Genomic DNA, 17,919 nt, shown 5'->3' with positions numbered 1-17,919 from the left:
ATATGAATTTTTTAGAATTTTTTTTTTTCACACAGATGGAGCTTTCTTTTGGTGGTATTTATTCACCTCTGGCTTGTTTTTGCGCTACAAATAAAAAAAAGCCTGAAAATGTTAAACATTTTTCTTTGTTATAAAATTTTGTAAATAAGTACGTATGCTCCTTCACTGACGGGCACTGATATGCGGCACTAATAGGTGGAACTGATGGGTGGCACTGATGGGCAATAATGGACACTGATAGATGGCACTGATAAGGAGTCAAAGACAGGCATTACTAATGTGCACTTAATGGCATTACTAATGAGCACTGATTTGCATCCTTTATGGCCACTGATTGGCATATGATGTGGGTACAGTTGGGCACTGATTGGCATACAGGTGGGCAACACTGGTGTGGCACTGATGGGCATCACTAGCAGGCACTGGTGAGTATTGCTGATGGATCTGCACTAATAATCAGCGCAGAAAGTGCCGCCGATCTGCTCTCCTCTACCCTTAGACATGTTCAGGATGGAAAAATGTGTGTTAGTTTCGTTTCGATTCGTTTAACTAAATTCGTTTAGTTGCATTTGTTACATTCGTTTTTCAGGATTCGTTTAGTTTTGTATTTGAAAAAGTAAACTGTATATAACCGTTTTGCGAAATTCGTATAGAATAAAATTGAATTTGAATAGAAAAGATTAGAATAGAATCGAAAAATACTAGAAAAGAATAGCATAGAAAAACAATAGCACAGAACAGAAAAATATATATTATATTATTCTATTCTAGTCTTTTCTATTAGAATTCGATTCCATTCTATTTTTATATAACCATTTTCCGAAATTGGAGAACAGAATAGAAAATAGTGCGTCTCTGTGTGTGTGCGTTTTGTGTGTGTGTGCGTCTCTGTGTGTGTGTGTGTGTGTGTGCGCGTCTCTGTGTGTGTGTGTGCGTCTGTGTGTGTGTGTGCGTCTCTGTGTGTGTGTGTGTGCGTCTCTGTGTGTGTGTGCGCGCGTCTCTGTGTGTGTGTGTGCGTCTGTGTGTGTGTGTGCGTCTGTGTGTGTGTGTGTGCGCGCGCGCGTGTCTCTGTGTCTCTGTGTGTCTGAATAGAGGAAAGCCAATAAACGGCACTTCTTAGTAACCACTGTGATTGGACACAGCTGATCACGTGGTTAAGAGTCTTTGTCAGAGGCTCTTTACCTAGTTTAGAGATTGAGTGAGTCGGATCGACACATCACACCCCCGATGGATGGGCTGCACACCCCCGGGCATGAGCGGCTCATCTTGCTGGACGTTGTATGACACATAGGATAATGCAACCACTTTCCGGCCGTCAGTCTGCTATATGGCGGGCAGGAAGTGGTTAAAAATGCAGTGGCCTTGAAATCCATTCAGCTTTTGCACCATGCGATTTACCTGCAGTTCCTGCATACACAAACGCACTGTTTTTTTAAAAGCGTGGCCCAAGCATCTAAAAATGCAGCAAGTTTGCCAGTGCAGGAACTGCAGGTAAGTCGCATGGTGCAAAAGCAGAATGGATTTCAATGCCCCTGCATTTTTTAAATGCTGCATGCACCTTTTTTCTACAGATAACGCAGGCATGGCAGCCCATTCAAATGACTGGGCTGCTGTGACTGCGCAAACTCACAAACATGTAAACCAGGCCTAAAATAAGCCCATTAACCACTTCAGCCCCGGAAGATTTGGCTGCTGAATGACCGGGCCATATTTCGCGATTTGGCACTGTGTCGCTTAAACTGACAATTGCATGGTCGTGCAACGCTGCACCCAAACAAAATTGACGTCCCTATTTACTTATTTTTTTCCCGCTATAAACAAAATAAGAGACAATTTTGAAAAACACACAATATTTTGTACTTTTTTTGCTATAAAAAAAAATATCTCCATTGCTTAAAAAAAAAAAAAAAAAAAAATTCTCAGTTTAGGCAGATGTGTATTCTTCAACATATTATTGGTAAAAAAAAATAAATCGCAATAAGCGTACATTGATTGGTTTGCGCAAAAGCTATAGAATCTACAAAATAGGGGATAGATTTATAGCTTTTTTTTTTTTTTTTTTTTTTACTAGTAATGGCAGCGATCTGCAACATGACAGACACATCGGACATTTTTGACACATTTTTGGGACCATTGTCATTTATACAGCGATCAGTGCTATAAAAATGCACTGATTACTGTAAAAATGTAACTGGCAGGGAAGGGGTTAACACTTAGGGGCAATCAAGGGGTTAACTGTGTTCCCTGTGTGTTTCTAACTGTAGGGGGAGGGGACTGACTAGAGCGGATGACGGATCGTGGTTCCTAGCTATTAAGAACTCACGATCTGTCATTCCTCACAGAACAGGGATTTGTGTGTTTACACAAACACGTCCCTGTTCTGCCTCTCGTGCCCGCGATCGCTCGTGGCCAGCGGTCATCGCGATCAGCCACGAGCATCAGCACCCCTGTAGTGCAGCGGGCGCGCGCCTACTATCCCAATCCCGTAAGCCGATGTACAGCTACGGCGATTCGCGGGATCGTGCCGACCTACCTCGGTTTAATGACGGCGGCTTGTCGGCAAGCGGTTAAGCAGTAAAATACAGCACTGATTGGTCTGGTGGCCCATGCTGTGTGCTCTGTAATAAATACAGCCACAGCCTGAACTGGTCGGGGTTTTGAAAAGCTACATATGGGGAGTAGAAAGACTTACCTGGTCCTCCGTGCAAGCACAGCTCCGATCACCATCCACAGGCGGTTAATATGGTAAATGAAAAGATATATTTATTCCTGCGCTACCATGTAGGAAAAGAAGGCAGGTGGAAAAGCTGCATGCACCGAATCGGGGTCAGCCAAACCCGGATAGACAGTAATGTAAGAATGGAGAGAGGTGCTGCGTTAATCCATCACCGAGACGATAATCAATATAAATATAAAAAGATCCCAAAACTGGGTTAAACTACTGAGGTGAACAATTAATGCTGTGGCTGAATAAATATATAAAAAATGAAAAAAATCTCCTGATGAAGTCGTGTGTGTGTGTGTGTGTGTGTGTGTGTGTGGGTGACGTCACACGTAGGGACGGAATAGGCACTCTTCTCTGACGTGGACTTACGAGCTCGTCGGAATTCAATGCCGTTTACGTTCACATTTATGTGAGTACCCTGATTCTGTTTTTTCAAATAAAGGTTATTAGTGTTTAAGCAATATCACACTATTTGGTACCCTCTTTTGTCTTACCTCCTCCACACCTACCGAGGGATCAAGCCCTGTAGGGATTACATTGTGGCTCAGGACTACAAGGAGAGGTAGCCTCCACTGGCATACACAATATGCTATTACCTCATTACCGTAAGGTAAGAGGCTACTGCTTACTATTGTGTGATTTGTACACGAAGAGGAGTCACTACTTTGCTCTATTTAAAGCACTGCACAGTGGAACTTTTATTCACTCTAAGAAGAAACACTGTCATCTTGACCCATTCATCACTATTTTGCGATTTGCACATATGAACTGTTTTGCATTTTTCGACTTTATAGTTTTATAGATTTATTTTCTACACCTGGTCTCTATCTACTATAGAGTTTTGCACATAGGGACTTTTTCGAATATTCTTATTTATAAGTCACATTTACTGATCAACCTATTTACTGTCACATCCTATTTGTTGCACTTCACCTTGCAGTTTTTATTTATTGCAGAGGTTTGCACATATTATTTAGCACAGAGTGATTGGAGTGCTTTATGCGTCACACTGTCTTGCTGACAATTTTTTGGACGCTTGCATGCTGCACCTTATTTATTATGTCACATTGATTATTATACATTTTTGTTATTGTGTCAGTGGTCAATGTTTTCCTCACTTATTGTATAGGAATTTTTTACTTTTCCTCGACGACAGTTTTTCAGGTGTTTCTAGGCTGTTCATCCTCTTTATCACTTAGTGATTATGTAAGCAGCTACCTACATGTTTGCACCATATATTTTATTCATTTTTTATATATTTATTCAGCCACAGCATTAATAGTTTACCTCAGTTTTTTTTAACCCAGTTTAGAAACCTTTTTTATATTTATATTGATTATCGTCTCGGTGATGGATTAGTGCAGCACCCCCCTCCATTCTTACCATCCACAGGCGGTCTCACACCAGTGCTGTTGGCTGCCACACTTTACCATCCAGCACTCTGACATAGGCTCCACTCGAGGCCTCCGGTGTACAGGCAACACCACACCTATAGCAAGGGGTGGGTTCAGTGGCGCTCAAGGCCCCACCCTCCCACGGCCTGCCCAAGAATATGCAGCACTGTGCACTGATGCCGGCTGCCTGTGTCACTGTCTGCAGTGCCAATGAGGGTTCCGATTTGTGGGCAGTGCAAGCTTAAGGGGCAGCTCTGCTTTGGGCCCCAAAACAATGACAGGACCCTGGGCAGCTGGCCCATTTGCCCTGCGGAAAAGACGGCTCTGCATATATGTGACAAAATCAGTGAATATAAAACCTGGATATAAAACCTATCCAAAAATACAAAATATATGTGAAACCAATAAAAAGGTATAAAAGTCAAGTGCTGAAAATGAAACAGAAATCCAGTTCCTTTGTGCAAGTTATATTCAAGAAGTGCCGTTAATGTGGACCCTTCACCTCCCCTCTTAGGTGTTTTTTCACCCTAATTATCTGACCCCCGTCACATAGGTCAGATTTGCATGTGTCTTTACATAAGTAGACAGCTAACAAGGCTCCACATCCTGCACCCATGCAGGGATAGATTCCTCCCCAGAATTCACAGTATGCAGTACCAGGCTTGAATCAGAAGGTGGAATGACCAAGCTCAAACAGTCTTTTCAATCAAGCTCAAGGAAGTTTAAAGAATATAGCGCTCTCTGCTAGGTTTACTAAATTCAAAAAAAAAACAAACCGTATTGCACTTTTTCATGAAACATGAACACTGGAATAGAAGCAGGACATGGAGCTGCTGTGCATGCTTTTCTAGATTACATCAGACATGATCCACCATCTGGCCGCTACAGTTTTTTTTTTTTTTTTTTTCTTTTTTCCAGACAGACAGGGTTTGTGTCAAGATTGCAAAGCGCTTCCCAATGTATCTCATTAGGTATGTCATCAATGACTGTACGAGTGACAAAATGCATTGGGGCGAAGCTTTGCGATCTCTGAACAAACACTGTCTGTGAACAGGAGGAATGTAGCGGCCAGCTGGCGGTTCATGTCTTTGATGCGATCCAGGAAAGAATGCCCAGCAGCTCCATATCCTATTTCTATTCCAGGGTTTTGTTTTGTGGAGAATGTAAGTAAACCTAGCGGAGAGCACTAGATTCTTTATTTTGTCTTCCTTAAACCTGATTGAGGAGAGTGTTAGAGCTTGGCCATTAAACCTACTGATTTAAGCCTGGGGCTGTACACACTGAATCCATCCTGGGGAAGGAGGAATCCCTGCAGGGATGCTTGATGTGAAGCCTTGTTAGCTGGCAATTGATGTAAAGACACATGCAATCTGCCCTTTTGTAATGGAGGTCAGATAATTAAGGTGAAAGAACACCTAAGAAGGGAGGTGAATGGTCCATGTGGAGAGCACTTCTTGACTATAACCTGCAAGAGGGAGCTGGGCTTCTGTGTTTGTTTTTTCTTTTCAAATGTAGGCCCCTTCCACATGGGCTGTCCGATCAGGTCCACCTGTCAGTTTTTCAGGCGGACCTGATCGGACCCTCAAGTCTCTTCTATGGACCGGTGTTATAGGTGGTCACGTGATAGATGTCTTCCTGCCTTTGCCAGGTTTATGAATAATTGGCATCAAATTTTGACACAACACACATATATTTTGGAGTGATTTAATCACTTTGTATCTGTTGCTCACTTCTGCTTTGCGTTTCGCATATTTTTCTTTTACATGTTTCTTACAGATCTTTTGTTAGGTAAAGTAGTCCCTTTGTATGTAGTTTGGCAAGGGCAGTTTTTTCTTAAATTGATTGGAAGGCTCAAGTGGAGCATGTTAAGGGATCAGTCCAAAAAAGTTACATTTCAGGTATTCGCAGGGGCTTTTGGGATGAGTCAACCCCTAGCTTCCTATGTCTTGGATATGGGCAACTGTGAGAGATACATTTGCTATAATTCCTGACTCTGTCCACACCTATTTGCATGTTCTAGTACATCCCGTTAAAGTCTCTCTCTCTCTCGCTCTCTCTCTGTAGTATAACCTAAAAGATTCAGTAGGGAGAGTGGGTAAGCCCCTTGTAAAGGGACCATCAGGTGTGCAGACGCAGGAACTCCAACTCATCAGAGTCCCTAGGCAGTATGAGAAGTCATCAGATGGTTTAACCCTGCAACATCTACCAAGAAATTGAAGTCTCAAAGATAAAGTTTTTTAAGATTATACACAGGAATACAGTTATATCACCAATGCAAGTAAAGTACAGTATATAATCAGCAATAACAATCAGCACATATAATTAGAAATAAATGTTCGGTACATTTAAGAATGAGGCATAAAACATTAGGTAATTTCAATAGAGACATAGCAAATTATAGTGAAAGTGTGTATGTTTGTTTTTCTCTTCGTGTGTCAAGTCTAATCAGTGATATTCCTAGAATGATGATAGTATGGTATTATAAATTATAGGGTTGTAGAACCCGAGAGTTTTAAGTTTTTCTTGTATTGTAGGTATGGATCCGTGTAGGAGAGTCAAAATGTTTAAGTTTATCGGACACAGATATCTCATCGTTACATTTTGTGTTCAATATTATTTAGAAAAGTTATGTATATTTCAGTGTATAAAGGAGTCAAGGAGTTGATCCTCAGTTTCTTAGCTGAATAGTGAGCAATCTGTATAGCATTCAATGGAAGATTCTCAAGTCTTGGGAACCAGGTGCGAAATTACTCCAGAACATTAAGTTTCTTTTGTATGAGTTATGAATTTGTTTCTAGCCATATGTTTGTAAAACCAGGGGATAGAACAGATACGGGATAAGGGCATAAGTAGTATTCTAAGACCCCTTTCACACTGGGGCGGGTGCGTTGTCGGCGGTAAAGCGCCGCTATTGTAAGCGGCGCTTTACCGTTGGTATTGGGCCACTAGTGGGGCGGTTTTACCCCCCTGCTAGCGACCGAGAAGGGGTTAAAACCACCGCAAAGCGCCTCTGCAGAGGTGCTTTGCCGGTGGTATAGCCGCGCCGTCCCATTGATTTCAATGGGCAGGAGCGGTATACACTCCGCTCCTTCACCGCTCAGAAGATGCTGCTGGCAGGACTTTTTTTCCCGTCCTGCCAGCGCACCGCTCCAGTGTGAAAGCCCTCTGGGTTTTCACACTGGAATTAAAGCAGCGGCACTTTCGGGTCGGTTTGCAGGCGCTATTATTAGGGCAATAGCGCCTGCAAACCGCCCCAGTGTGAAAGGACCCTAATTGAGAAGTTCGGAATATGCAGAGGTTGTTTTCCTGTATGTTTTAGAAGAATCGTGGGCTTGGTGAATGAGTTCTTCCAATGAAGCTATTTTGTTCACTCTAGTGATCCAATTAGCAATAGTAGGTGGATTTCCAGAGAGTTGGTATGCAAAGTTTTGCAGCTGTAATGAGATGTTGGGCCAATGATTTATGGTAAGTTTTCATTGGTAAAGAGGAATGATATAGTAGAGCTTGGGCAGGTGAGAAATCTAATCTCAAAGTTTTAATTTGAGTTATATATCTGAATAAATCAGTCCAGAATGTTAAAATCTGGGGACATTCCCACCAAATGTGAAGAAGTGATCCTTCTTCTTTGACATCTCCAGCATGTAGGGGAAGTTTCTGGTTTGAATTTGTGCAATTTGAGGGGGGTGTTATACCATCTGGAGAACAATTTTAAAACCATTTTCCTGGGCATTTACATTGACTGAACCTTTGTGTATGTTAGTGTATATCTTTTCCCATTCATTATCCGAGAGATTGATAGAAAGATCTCTTTCCCATTGTGAGCTAGCAAGATTTGATTTAGGCCTTTGATCATTAAAGTATGGAATAGATGATAGAAATTAGATGGTGTTGTGGTTCAGAGCTGGCACAAATAGATTCAAATTGTGTTTTTTCTCTCGAGTAAGCAGATTGTGTCCCTGTATTAGTAAGGTAACGTTTGAGTTGCAGATAAGAACACAAAGAAATGTGATGGTCTGTTCTGTGCGTTCAATGTTAATAGTGGAAGAAACGCCTTGTTATGAAAAATCTTCCGCTTTTGTATACGAAAGAGGTCCCAATTCAGAGAGCAAGGGTTCAGCGGTGCCAGGTGGGAATGCAGGATTATGTTTAATCGGTGTGAGTGGGCTTGGAATTGAAGAGATATGAAATTGACAACATGTTGTGTTTAAATGCTTGTAATGTGGCACCAATTAGTGGATGTTTTTTGCAATGTTGTGGAATGTGTTTAGTATTTGTCCAGGGTACGTATATACTCGAGTATAAGCCGAGGCACCTAATTTTACCACAAAAAACTGGGAAAACTTATTGACTCAAGTATAAGCCTAGGGTGAGAAATGCGCAGCTACTGTAAGTGGAAGAGGGGGTCAACAATGCCCATTTGCAACCTCACTGTGCCCTTTTGCATGCCTCACTGTGCCCATTTGCAGCCATAAGTCCCCCGAACTTCAAACTCGGTAGTTAAGGGTTCCTAGATGCCCCCTAGCTGCAGTCAAAATTTGGGGTCTCTGGACCCAAAGGGTCCCGAAATAACATTGCTGCAGATGGACACAGTTGACTGAATTTGTGGCCCCGTATCTCTGGGCCACTTGGTGCTAGGAACCCCAAATTTGGTGTGCAAACCCATTGGAACTAGCAATAAAACATATTGGGTTTGCACACCAAATTTGGGGTTCCTTGCACCAAGTGGCCCCCGAGATAGGGGGCCCCAAAGTCGGTTCGGAAAATGTCAAGCACTTTTCTGCAGCAGAGAATGAAATTTTCCGAACCGAATTTGGGGCCCCATATCTCAGGGCCACTTGGTGCTAGAAACCCCAGCTTTGGATATGTGGTAGTGCTAGTTCCACTGGGTTTGTCCATGCTATGGTGGTATCATGAACATTCCAATCTACAATTCTGGTTGGTTGACATGCCCAGTAGTATTTACAAATGTCCAGTAATCCCAAACAGCCTTTCAGTTTGGGCAAGGACAGTCCTATCAAAGCTCAGTCTAGCTCTTGTTCCTCCCCAAATGAATTCTGAACAGGCTTTACGTAAAGATGTAAAAAACGTTTGAGGTAATTTTATAGGAATTGTTTGGAGTAAATAGAATATTTTAGGTAAAACGGACATCTTGATAATAGAGGTTCTGCCGAACCAAGAAAATGGACCAGTTGACCAAGCCTTAAGATCCTTCTGGATTTTTTTTGTAGAATTGGAATATAGTTTTTGCTATATAGATCTGAAAGATTGGTCGGAATATGAATTCCAAGATATTTAATGGAGTTCAATGTTCATTTAAAGGGGAAATTCATTTGACAAAGTGTTTTGGTGTCATGCGATAAAGATACATTAAGGGCATCCGATTTAGCAAAGTTAATTTTTAAGATTAGTTAAATTTTCAAATAAGGTGAGGTCTTTTGGCAGATTGGGTAACGAAAGTCTCAATTTTAAATAGATTGGTTCTTTCAGCAATTGACTGATAAATGCAAAATGTAATTGAAAGTTTATGTGAAAGCTTATGTACAGATTTCTTTCCTCAGGCCAAGCAGTGAAACACTTTCTTGTGCTGTGATAGATGGAGTGACTTCCTTAGATTCTAAATTCCAAGGTAAGTAAAATGAAAAGGAAGCTATAGTGTATTTCCAGTTAATGCACATTTTAATGGTTATTTTAACCGTTCTAGACAGGAGCACTTTATACATAGTTATATTGGACCAATGCAATATACCATAACTGGCCGATGCCCCTGGAATCTGGGAATCGCTGCAGTAGACACGACTACGTCAGTGATCTCCACTTGCTTCTGGGTCCTGTGCCTAGGGCTGGAATGTCTGCTTTCTCAGCACAGGATGTCAGCCACTCTGCATAGGCCCTATTCAGAGAATACTTTGCATTTAATGAATTCAAAACCTTTGGATGAGGTGAAGAGCATGACAACACCACCCTATCTTGTCCAATCGGAGAAAGCTTTGCATTCACTCAGGCATTGGGCGCGGATAGGCACTGGTAGGCGGCACTGATGGGAAATGTTGGGCCTGCACCGATAATTGGGACACCGCTATTCAGTGCCCTGATTATTCGTGCTGATGTCCCTTTAACACAAGCCGGTTATCAGCTCTCTTTTTCTCTCCTCACACTGTTAGCATGAGGAAAGAAAAGCTGATAACCGACTTGTTTACTCCCGGATCAGCTGTCGTTGGACACAGCTGTTTACATGGTAAAGGGCTGTAATTAGCCCTTTACCCCGATCTGTGATCAGCCGAAGGATCACAGAGCGTGCCACAGGGGGCGAGCGAGCAGCGTGATCACGGAAGGACATTCATGGATGCCCCCCCAGCAAACTAATCCCGCTCTGTAGCCATCTTTCAGGAAGTAGTTAAAGGAGTGTCTTCGTGGCATGCAAGAGAAGATCTCTTGGGGCAAGAAGATTTTGTAGGGCATGAGAGCCAGCAGCATATGCAGGAGTGCAGAGGGTATGACCGCAGGCAGTATATGCAGTAGAGGAGTTTGACGAACTTGGCAGTAGGTGCAGGAGAAGAGTGCCGAGGGTGTGATATGGGGCAGTATGTGCAAAAGAAGGCAGTGGGTATGACGGCAAGCAGTATGTGCAGGAAAGAATTCTAAGGGTAGGGCAGGTGATCAATTTGGACACTATGGCAGTAGGCAGTATGTACAGGAGGGGAGGGCAGTGAGTATGTCGACTGTACATGTGTTAAAAAGTGTGGTAGGTATGACAGGATGTGCAGAAGAGGAGTGCTGAAGGTAGCAGTCAGTATGTGCAGAGGAGGGCAGTAGGTATGAGCGCAGGTAGTATGTACAGGAAAGAAGGGCGGAGGCTATGAGCGAGGTGGAGGAGGATAATTGCATTGACATTATTTTAGGAGAAAGGCAGAGGGTGTGAAAGTGGGCAGCAGGAGAGGAGGGAAATTGGTAGGACATCAGTATGTATGTGCAAGAGATGGGAGTGGCAGGTATGACAGTTGGCAGCATGTGCAGCAGAGGAGCGTGGAGGGTATTTTGGGTACAATATGTGCAAGAGTGGCGGTGGGGGGAGTTATGACTACAGGTAGAACAGTTAACCTATTGACTTGCAAATTGTGCTTACTTCTCCTTATAAAATGTAGCAACAAATTAACTAAGAAATATTTATCAAAGCAGCAGGGTTGGAGGAGTGAACCCAATAGTGCATTTGGCACCCATTCCCAAAACTGAGCAGTTATAAAGTAGCAGCATGGGATTTAAGCTCTTCACATGGAGGGTGAGAGGTAGATGTCAGAATCAGTGTCCTAGATACAGGCCTGCTAAAATTGAAGCTGGTTATTCTGGGACTCAAGTGTCAGGGAGCATGTCAGCAGTACTGCAGATTTTGACCAGATGGAAATGATACTGAAACTGGAGGAATTGTGGAAGTGGAACTTATGGAGGTTGAAAAGATGACCCCAAAATTTGAAGCAGGTTATTAGCGGGGACTTTAAAATAAAGTCCAGCAACAGTGGAGGTGGCATGATATAGGGAAATCAGGCAGGGCTTTATTGCTAGGCAGTGTTTAAGCAGGAAATGGTGCAGTGGATTTGTAATTACTATTGGATCATGGTCGATGGAGATTAAACTGGTATTTGGTGTGGTGGAATGAATAAATGTGGATCGACAGGAGATTGCAGAATGGGTGCCGAGAGGTTAATGCACATGAGCTGTGGACTGTGAGCTAAGGGCTAATGTTAATACTCTGGGGACAAGTCATTGAGAGGGGACATCACCTATTAAATTTGCTCTGAATTACCACTTTTGCAAACCTTTTTTACACTAAAGTGAAGAAAAATGAGACAATGGCGTTGTAATGTTGTAAAACCAATTTATTGTGTCACTGTTTTTCACATATGTTTATAATAAAGACAAAAAAAAGATTGAATGACTTGTGGTAATGAACACACAACTGCTATAAGCTTGCATTTATATTCTGTGTGCTGTATTATGTTTATAAAACTGTAGACAAGAGAACCTACTAGAAGTCGTCTTTTTATTTTTTTTAAAGACTATGGCCTGGTGACTACACCCCAGCTACACTATGTTGTCTGTTGCCGAAATACAGATGGAGGATACGGTGAACCAACGATTGAAGGATATTACCAAAAACTTTCCAAAGCATTTAAAGAATTGGTCCAACAGGTAATACATTTACAGCGGCGGCCAAGTGAACATTCTAATTTACTGGCATACTGTTTACAATTTTTATACTGGCATTGATTATGTATGCAGTTTTCTGATAATCTGGTCTTCTACAGTGCAAAAGCGCTAAACCTACGATTATTCAGTCCTATGTGTACTACAATGTGAGAGTGCCACGTACCTTAATGTTGACACCCATTTCAGTTCTACTCACCATGGGCTTGCCTAGGATTTCATTTGTTCATGGAATCTTTCAGAAAAAAACTTACACCCAGCTCTATGCATACTTTTACAAGAAAACTATCCTTGCAGTGAATTGTAGATTTTATAAAAGCATGCAGAGACACTAGAAAGACTGTTGCTCGCACCCTACTTTTCTCCTATCCTACTATACATGAAAACATAACTATAGTAGGTTTCAGACAGGAAAAATGCACAGAGACATTGATAGCAGAATGCTATTGGCGTCCTGCTCTACTCTTGTATTGTACAAGAAAACGTGCCTTGCAGTGAGTTATAGTTATAAATGGATTGCACAGAGACTGTTGACAAACTGCAGTCACACCCAGAGACACATCTGAAAAGAGTGACAGTTGCATAAAAAATCTGAATAAATCCTAATTACATCCAACAAGTGAAACCAGTCATTGAGATACCTATGCTATGACAATTTTGCAGTTCTTCTTAATTCCATAAATGTATTTTCCTTTTTTAATTTGCGTTTTCTGAGGTATCTGCCCCTAAAGTGGTTGTTAACCCACTTTGACAACTTCATATAATCCTCCTTGTTTCCTAATGACAGGTGCGCGGGAGATGCTCTGAAAAAGTAAAGAAGGCTTTTTTTTTTAATAAAACTGAGACAGGAGCACCTGTCATTGGGAAACACGGAGGATTATATAGGACAATAAAAGTAGTTTTAGCAGCAGGAGGGGAGGGTGCGGGCACTGACACAGGAGCAGACAGGCAGGGAGGGAGGGGGGAGAGAGGATAGAGAAGGACAGGAGAGCTGCGGCTGACGAAGTGCCGTAAGCTGACCTGGGTGTCAGGGCTCAGCAGCCATGATATACCATGGTCAGTTTATAGAGGGGAGGGCATAGCCAGGCAGGATCGGCCAGGTTTTTTAGGTTATATGGGGGGCCAAATTACACAGCACAAGCACTGCATTTTTATTTATTTTTTTTTTTCTGTGGGGGACACCAAGAACCCTACAGTGGGTTTGTTTTGGAGTACCTCATTATAAGTGGGGATATCCAATTCTTTAGATTAATGGCTAATAGAATTTAGTGGACTAGAACATGATAGTATTTCGAGGAAAAATTTGAAGCACTGAGCAGGTGGGCCTTTGTGGCTTGTGTGTTTCTGATGGTTTTCCTATAAATTTGTCCTGGAGACTTTTTTCATTGAATAATTAAAAAAAAAAAGTGATATTAGTGCAATAAAGTCTTTTAGTGCAAAAGGTGCTGTAAGTGCTCCATGTCTAATGTCAATACATCCTCCTGCTGAAGATGGTATAAAAATACAAACTCGCCAGATGTGTTGGACTCCTTTTGCTTATAGCAGAAGGAGTCTACCACGCCTGTAGGTCATTTTACTGGGGACTAAACCCAATTCGGTATCCTCTGGTGTCCTCTATCACCTCTGTAATGGATATCCTCCAATTGTGGCTCCGGGGCTTCCGGAATGAATATTGTGCAGCATATGATGTATGGAAAAGAGAGCTCCTCCTAGAGTAATGTCAGGTTTATTGTTAAAAACAACTTTACAAATTGTTTAAAAAACTGTCACAATGACAGAACCGGCGGCGCTAGAAAACTCTTGGCCCTGCTGGTATGGAGACGTAACTTTTCAGCTTCTAACTTTTTCACTTTTATATTTTTTGATGTATCATTAATTGTATTTACACACATTATGCATGTATGCAAGTTATGCAAATAACTAATTACTGCGTTATTTATTCATCCAAGATTGTAGATGCATATAGGAGTTGATCAGCCTTAAGAGGGATTAGCATTAAGGAGGAGCAGGCGCTGTTCAGGATATTAAATGTCATTTTATTACCCTTATGGAATGCTAAATGAGGGATGGAGCTCAGTCCTTCCTACAGGGCATCTGCACATGCATGGCCATTATAAATTATGACTGTAGGTACACACTGATGTTTGTGTACAGTATATAGTTTGGTAGGCCCCCCCGAGTGACATTTTCATTGCCCAAAGAACATACACAGGACTAAAGTAACATTACAAAGTCCATCAATTTACTTGCAAGAAAGGATTAAATACTGCTTTTCATTTGAGAACTGCTTCTTTCACTAACGTTCCTTACAGTGTTTATCATAGTCAGAAATTTGGCAAAGACCTGATTTCCATCATTTTTTCTTTCCTTTTACACGCTGTTGTCTTTAGGCTCCTGGCTGTGATGAGATCAGGTGCTTGAATGTAGACGGAGCTAATGGTATTGGTGCTTTGAAGCTAAAGGAGATGGAACAATATCTACAATCTGTGCTTTCCATACAGTTTTTTAATGATGGTTCTAAAGGGAAGCTCAACTATATGTGTGGTGCTGACTATGTGAAGGTGCAGCAGAAATCTCCTGAAGGTAAGGAATTGTGGGAATGTTTTTTGCTATTTTGACATGCCTAGTTCCAGATTCTGTTTTTATACTGAGCCAATGTAACTTCTCGATTTTGTTTCCAGGCATGGATATTAAACCTACTGAGCGATATTGCTCATTTGATGGGGATGCTGATCGCATTGTCTACTATTACCATGATGTTAACAATGTCTTCCATCTTCTTGATGGGGATAAAATTGCTACTTTAATAAGCACTTTTATCAAAGAACTTTTATTGAAGGTACTGTGTGAATTATTTATCTTGTATTGTCTGCAGTTAAAAAAAAAATAAAATAAAATAAGAAATGCTAGATGTCGAGGACAAGGCTATGACAAGTCAGACTGCTGACCTAGCCAGTTGCCTCCAGAACCTTTCCCAGCAAACTTTGGGACAAGTCAATGTCATGGGTGGGTTGTAGGTGGTATACAGTGCACCTCTCCTCCAAAAATCACTGTGCACAGACCTTTCTAGCTCCAGCATAGTAGGATGTGGGTTAGTGACCAGTCTTGCAGCACCTAGTACACCTCTTGTATAGACCAATGGACACCATTACACCATAAATAAAAAAAAATTATTAGCACACAATCCAGCATGGCTCTACATTAATAAACAAGGCAGTTAACAGTGTAGCAAGTGTCATACCTCAGATTGACAGCTAATTCTCAGAAGTGAGAAACTACATAAGTTCAATCTTTGGCATCTTACTTTCAGGCTGGGTTCACACCTATGTGAATTGGATGTGTGTGTGTGTGTGTGTGTGTGGGGGGGGGTGGTAATAGGGTGAAAAGGAAATGGTTCAGTTAGGAGCTCCTCTGCTGTTGCCCAGGGAAATAAAATGCAAGCGAGAGGTGTAAAGACAATCCAAGCAAAGGAATGAAAGTGCACTGCAATGTTATGTTACAAGTCTCAAATCGTGGACTCTACTTCTATACTTGGGAGACTCCCTTGGTGAGAGCGCTGCATTCCTTTTCATTTATCCTAGATTGTATATGTGGCCTAGGCTGTTAATGTCATTGTCACAAGTGTTATTTATTTAATTTTTTTGCTTAGGCCAATTTAAATTTGAAAATGGCAGTTGTGCAAACTGCATATGCGAATGGGAGCTCTACTCGTTACTTGGAGGAAGTCATGAAGGTAATTGGAATTTTGTTCACTAAGATTTGTAACTCATATACAGCTAATACCCATTATTGAAAGGGGAGGGGTGGTACTGGAGCAGATCGTGTCCAATAAAAAAATGTTAGTGATTGTAAAGTCTTGTGTTTGTGTGTTTGTTTTTGCTCGGTTGCAGTGGATTTGCACAAAGCAGCCTGGATCCTCCTCTTTTCGAGTCCCTCGTCTATGATCCTGTCCAGTGCCCCCACAGCAAGCAGCTCCTAGGGGGGCACCCGAGCTGAGTCACAGCTCCCTGTGTTCATTCAGACACGGACCCCCTCTCTCCCCTGATTGGCTGGCTGACTGACAGCAGCAGGAGCCAATGGCACCACTGCTGTCTCTGGAAGGAGATGGCTGAGACATTCATGGACATCGCTGGACAGAAAGGGACCTCGGGTAAGTGTTAGGAGGGTTGCTGCACATAAGGCTTTTTATCTTGATGCATAGAATGCATTAAGATAAAAAAAAAAACCTTCTGCCTTTTACAACCCCTTTAAGGGAAGGTTATTGCTTTTCTGGTTTTTATTCAGTTTGTGAAGACTCTGGACTCCTTAATGACTTGGTATCAGCAGCTGCCATTGTGGTTCAACGCTGAAATTCCTTTTTTTTTTTTTTTTTTTTTTTTTTTTTTCCTATTGAATGGGTTGTTTTACAAGGTTCACATACACTTTAATCAGTGTGGGCTATATGGCTTATCTGACCCCTTGTAATTTAAGAGGTCTGGTATTCTAGGTGAGAGCACCACAAAAAAAAGTTGGTGGTAGTGTTTTACTGTGCGGCACACATGCAGTTGTTGGTAGATTACACTGCAAATTAAATGAAGATACATAGGACTGTTAAATGAACATACATGTTACACATTTTCATTATGCACGATTAGTGATCTATTACACATGGGTGTTCTGGCATGATTTATGTATAGGTGTGGTCACTATCGATGAAATCATATTGGTTTGTTCACATTTTTATCACTTTATAGTCTATAGTGGGTTGTACTAATTTTAATTTGGATGTAGGGATTATATATTTAGGAGCCCTGCACTTCAGTTATTGATTTTTGTATTTAGATGTGAATCGCTATTAGTGCTTAGTGAGTAACTCCACTTTTGAGTGATCTATGTACATTACAAGGATTTTGACAAACTTTATTGCAGATTCCTACCTTTTGTTGTTCTGCAGAAATCCCTGTGTGTTTGTCTGTGCCCATGTGTGGCGTGAGTCTAATGGGAATGGATTTATGATCAACCAGCTGCTGCACCTGCAGGGCACTAATGAGGAAAATTTGCAGGGCCTGCATCCCTTTTAGATGGTATTTGCTATTGGGAGGATCTCTCACCAAAAATTACACTTTTGTTGCAGAGGATGCCTGAAATCTGTCTAATAACTTCGTGCAGAGTTCTGGGAAAATCTGTGAGCCAATCACACAAAAGGAGGAAATTGCATATCTGGGTGGGGGGGCCCATTCTGTGTACAGAACACCTCCAGGTAGCCATATTGCATTTAACAGAAAATTACAGAACTGCAGATTTGAAAAGGAAAGGTAATTTTTAATTACCATTCGAATACAATATGACTTGTGTCGCGAGCAACGGCGTCCTGTCCATTAGCGGCGCCGCTCCCTAATCTACATACAGGGCTGATGCATGGATTCCAATGGCGGGTTTTTTTTTTTTTTTTTGAGAAGCACGTGATTAGAGCCAGAGGCTCTAATAGGCTTCAAAAAAGGGTGGGCTCGGGCGCAGGGAGTTTGTGGAAAGGCCACAGTCTGCCAAATGAACTCGTAGTGAACTCTCGAACGGCCAAGCGAAGGTACTTGCAGAAACATGGGTGTCTCGAAGTGTGTGTGT

The 17,919-nt window shown here is 41.8% G+C and overlaps 1 protein-coding gene across 5 annotated transcripts in view; it reads left to right on the top strand.

Moving 5' to 3' along the window:
• PGM3 (phosphoglucomutase 3) overlaps positions 1-17,919 on the top strand; it is a 70,992-nt gene that overhangs the window by 25,888 nt on the left and 27,185 nt on the right. For all 5 annotated transcript variants that reach the window (XM_073626873.1, XM_073626868.1, XM_073626869.1 and 2 more), the window contains 5 exons: positions 9,678-9,745; positions 12,170-12,303; positions 14,709-14,901; positions 15,000-15,157; positions 15,968-16,051. In XM_073626873.1, the coding sequence (XP_073482974.1) occupies positions 9,678-9,745; positions 12,170-12,303; positions 14,709-14,901; positions 15,000-15,157; positions 15,968-16,051 (637 nt within the window). The remainder of the gene's footprint in view (positions 1-9,677; positions 9,746-12,169; positions 12,304-14,708; positions 14,902-14,999; positions 15,158-15,967; positions 16,052-17,919) is intronic.

The sequence above is a fragment of the Aquarana catesbeiana genome, linkage group LG04 (genome assembly GCF_042186555.1).
Source record: "Aquarana catesbeiana isolate 2022-GZ linkage group LG04, ASM4218655v1, whole genome shotgun sequence".
In the NCBI taxonomy this organism is placed as follows: domain Eukaryota; kingdom Metazoa; phylum Chordata; class Amphibia; order Anura; family Ranidae; genus Aquarana; species Aquarana catesbeiana.
Note: the sequence above shows the minus strand (reverse complement) of the source record. Positions and strands in the feature narration are given on the sequence as shown.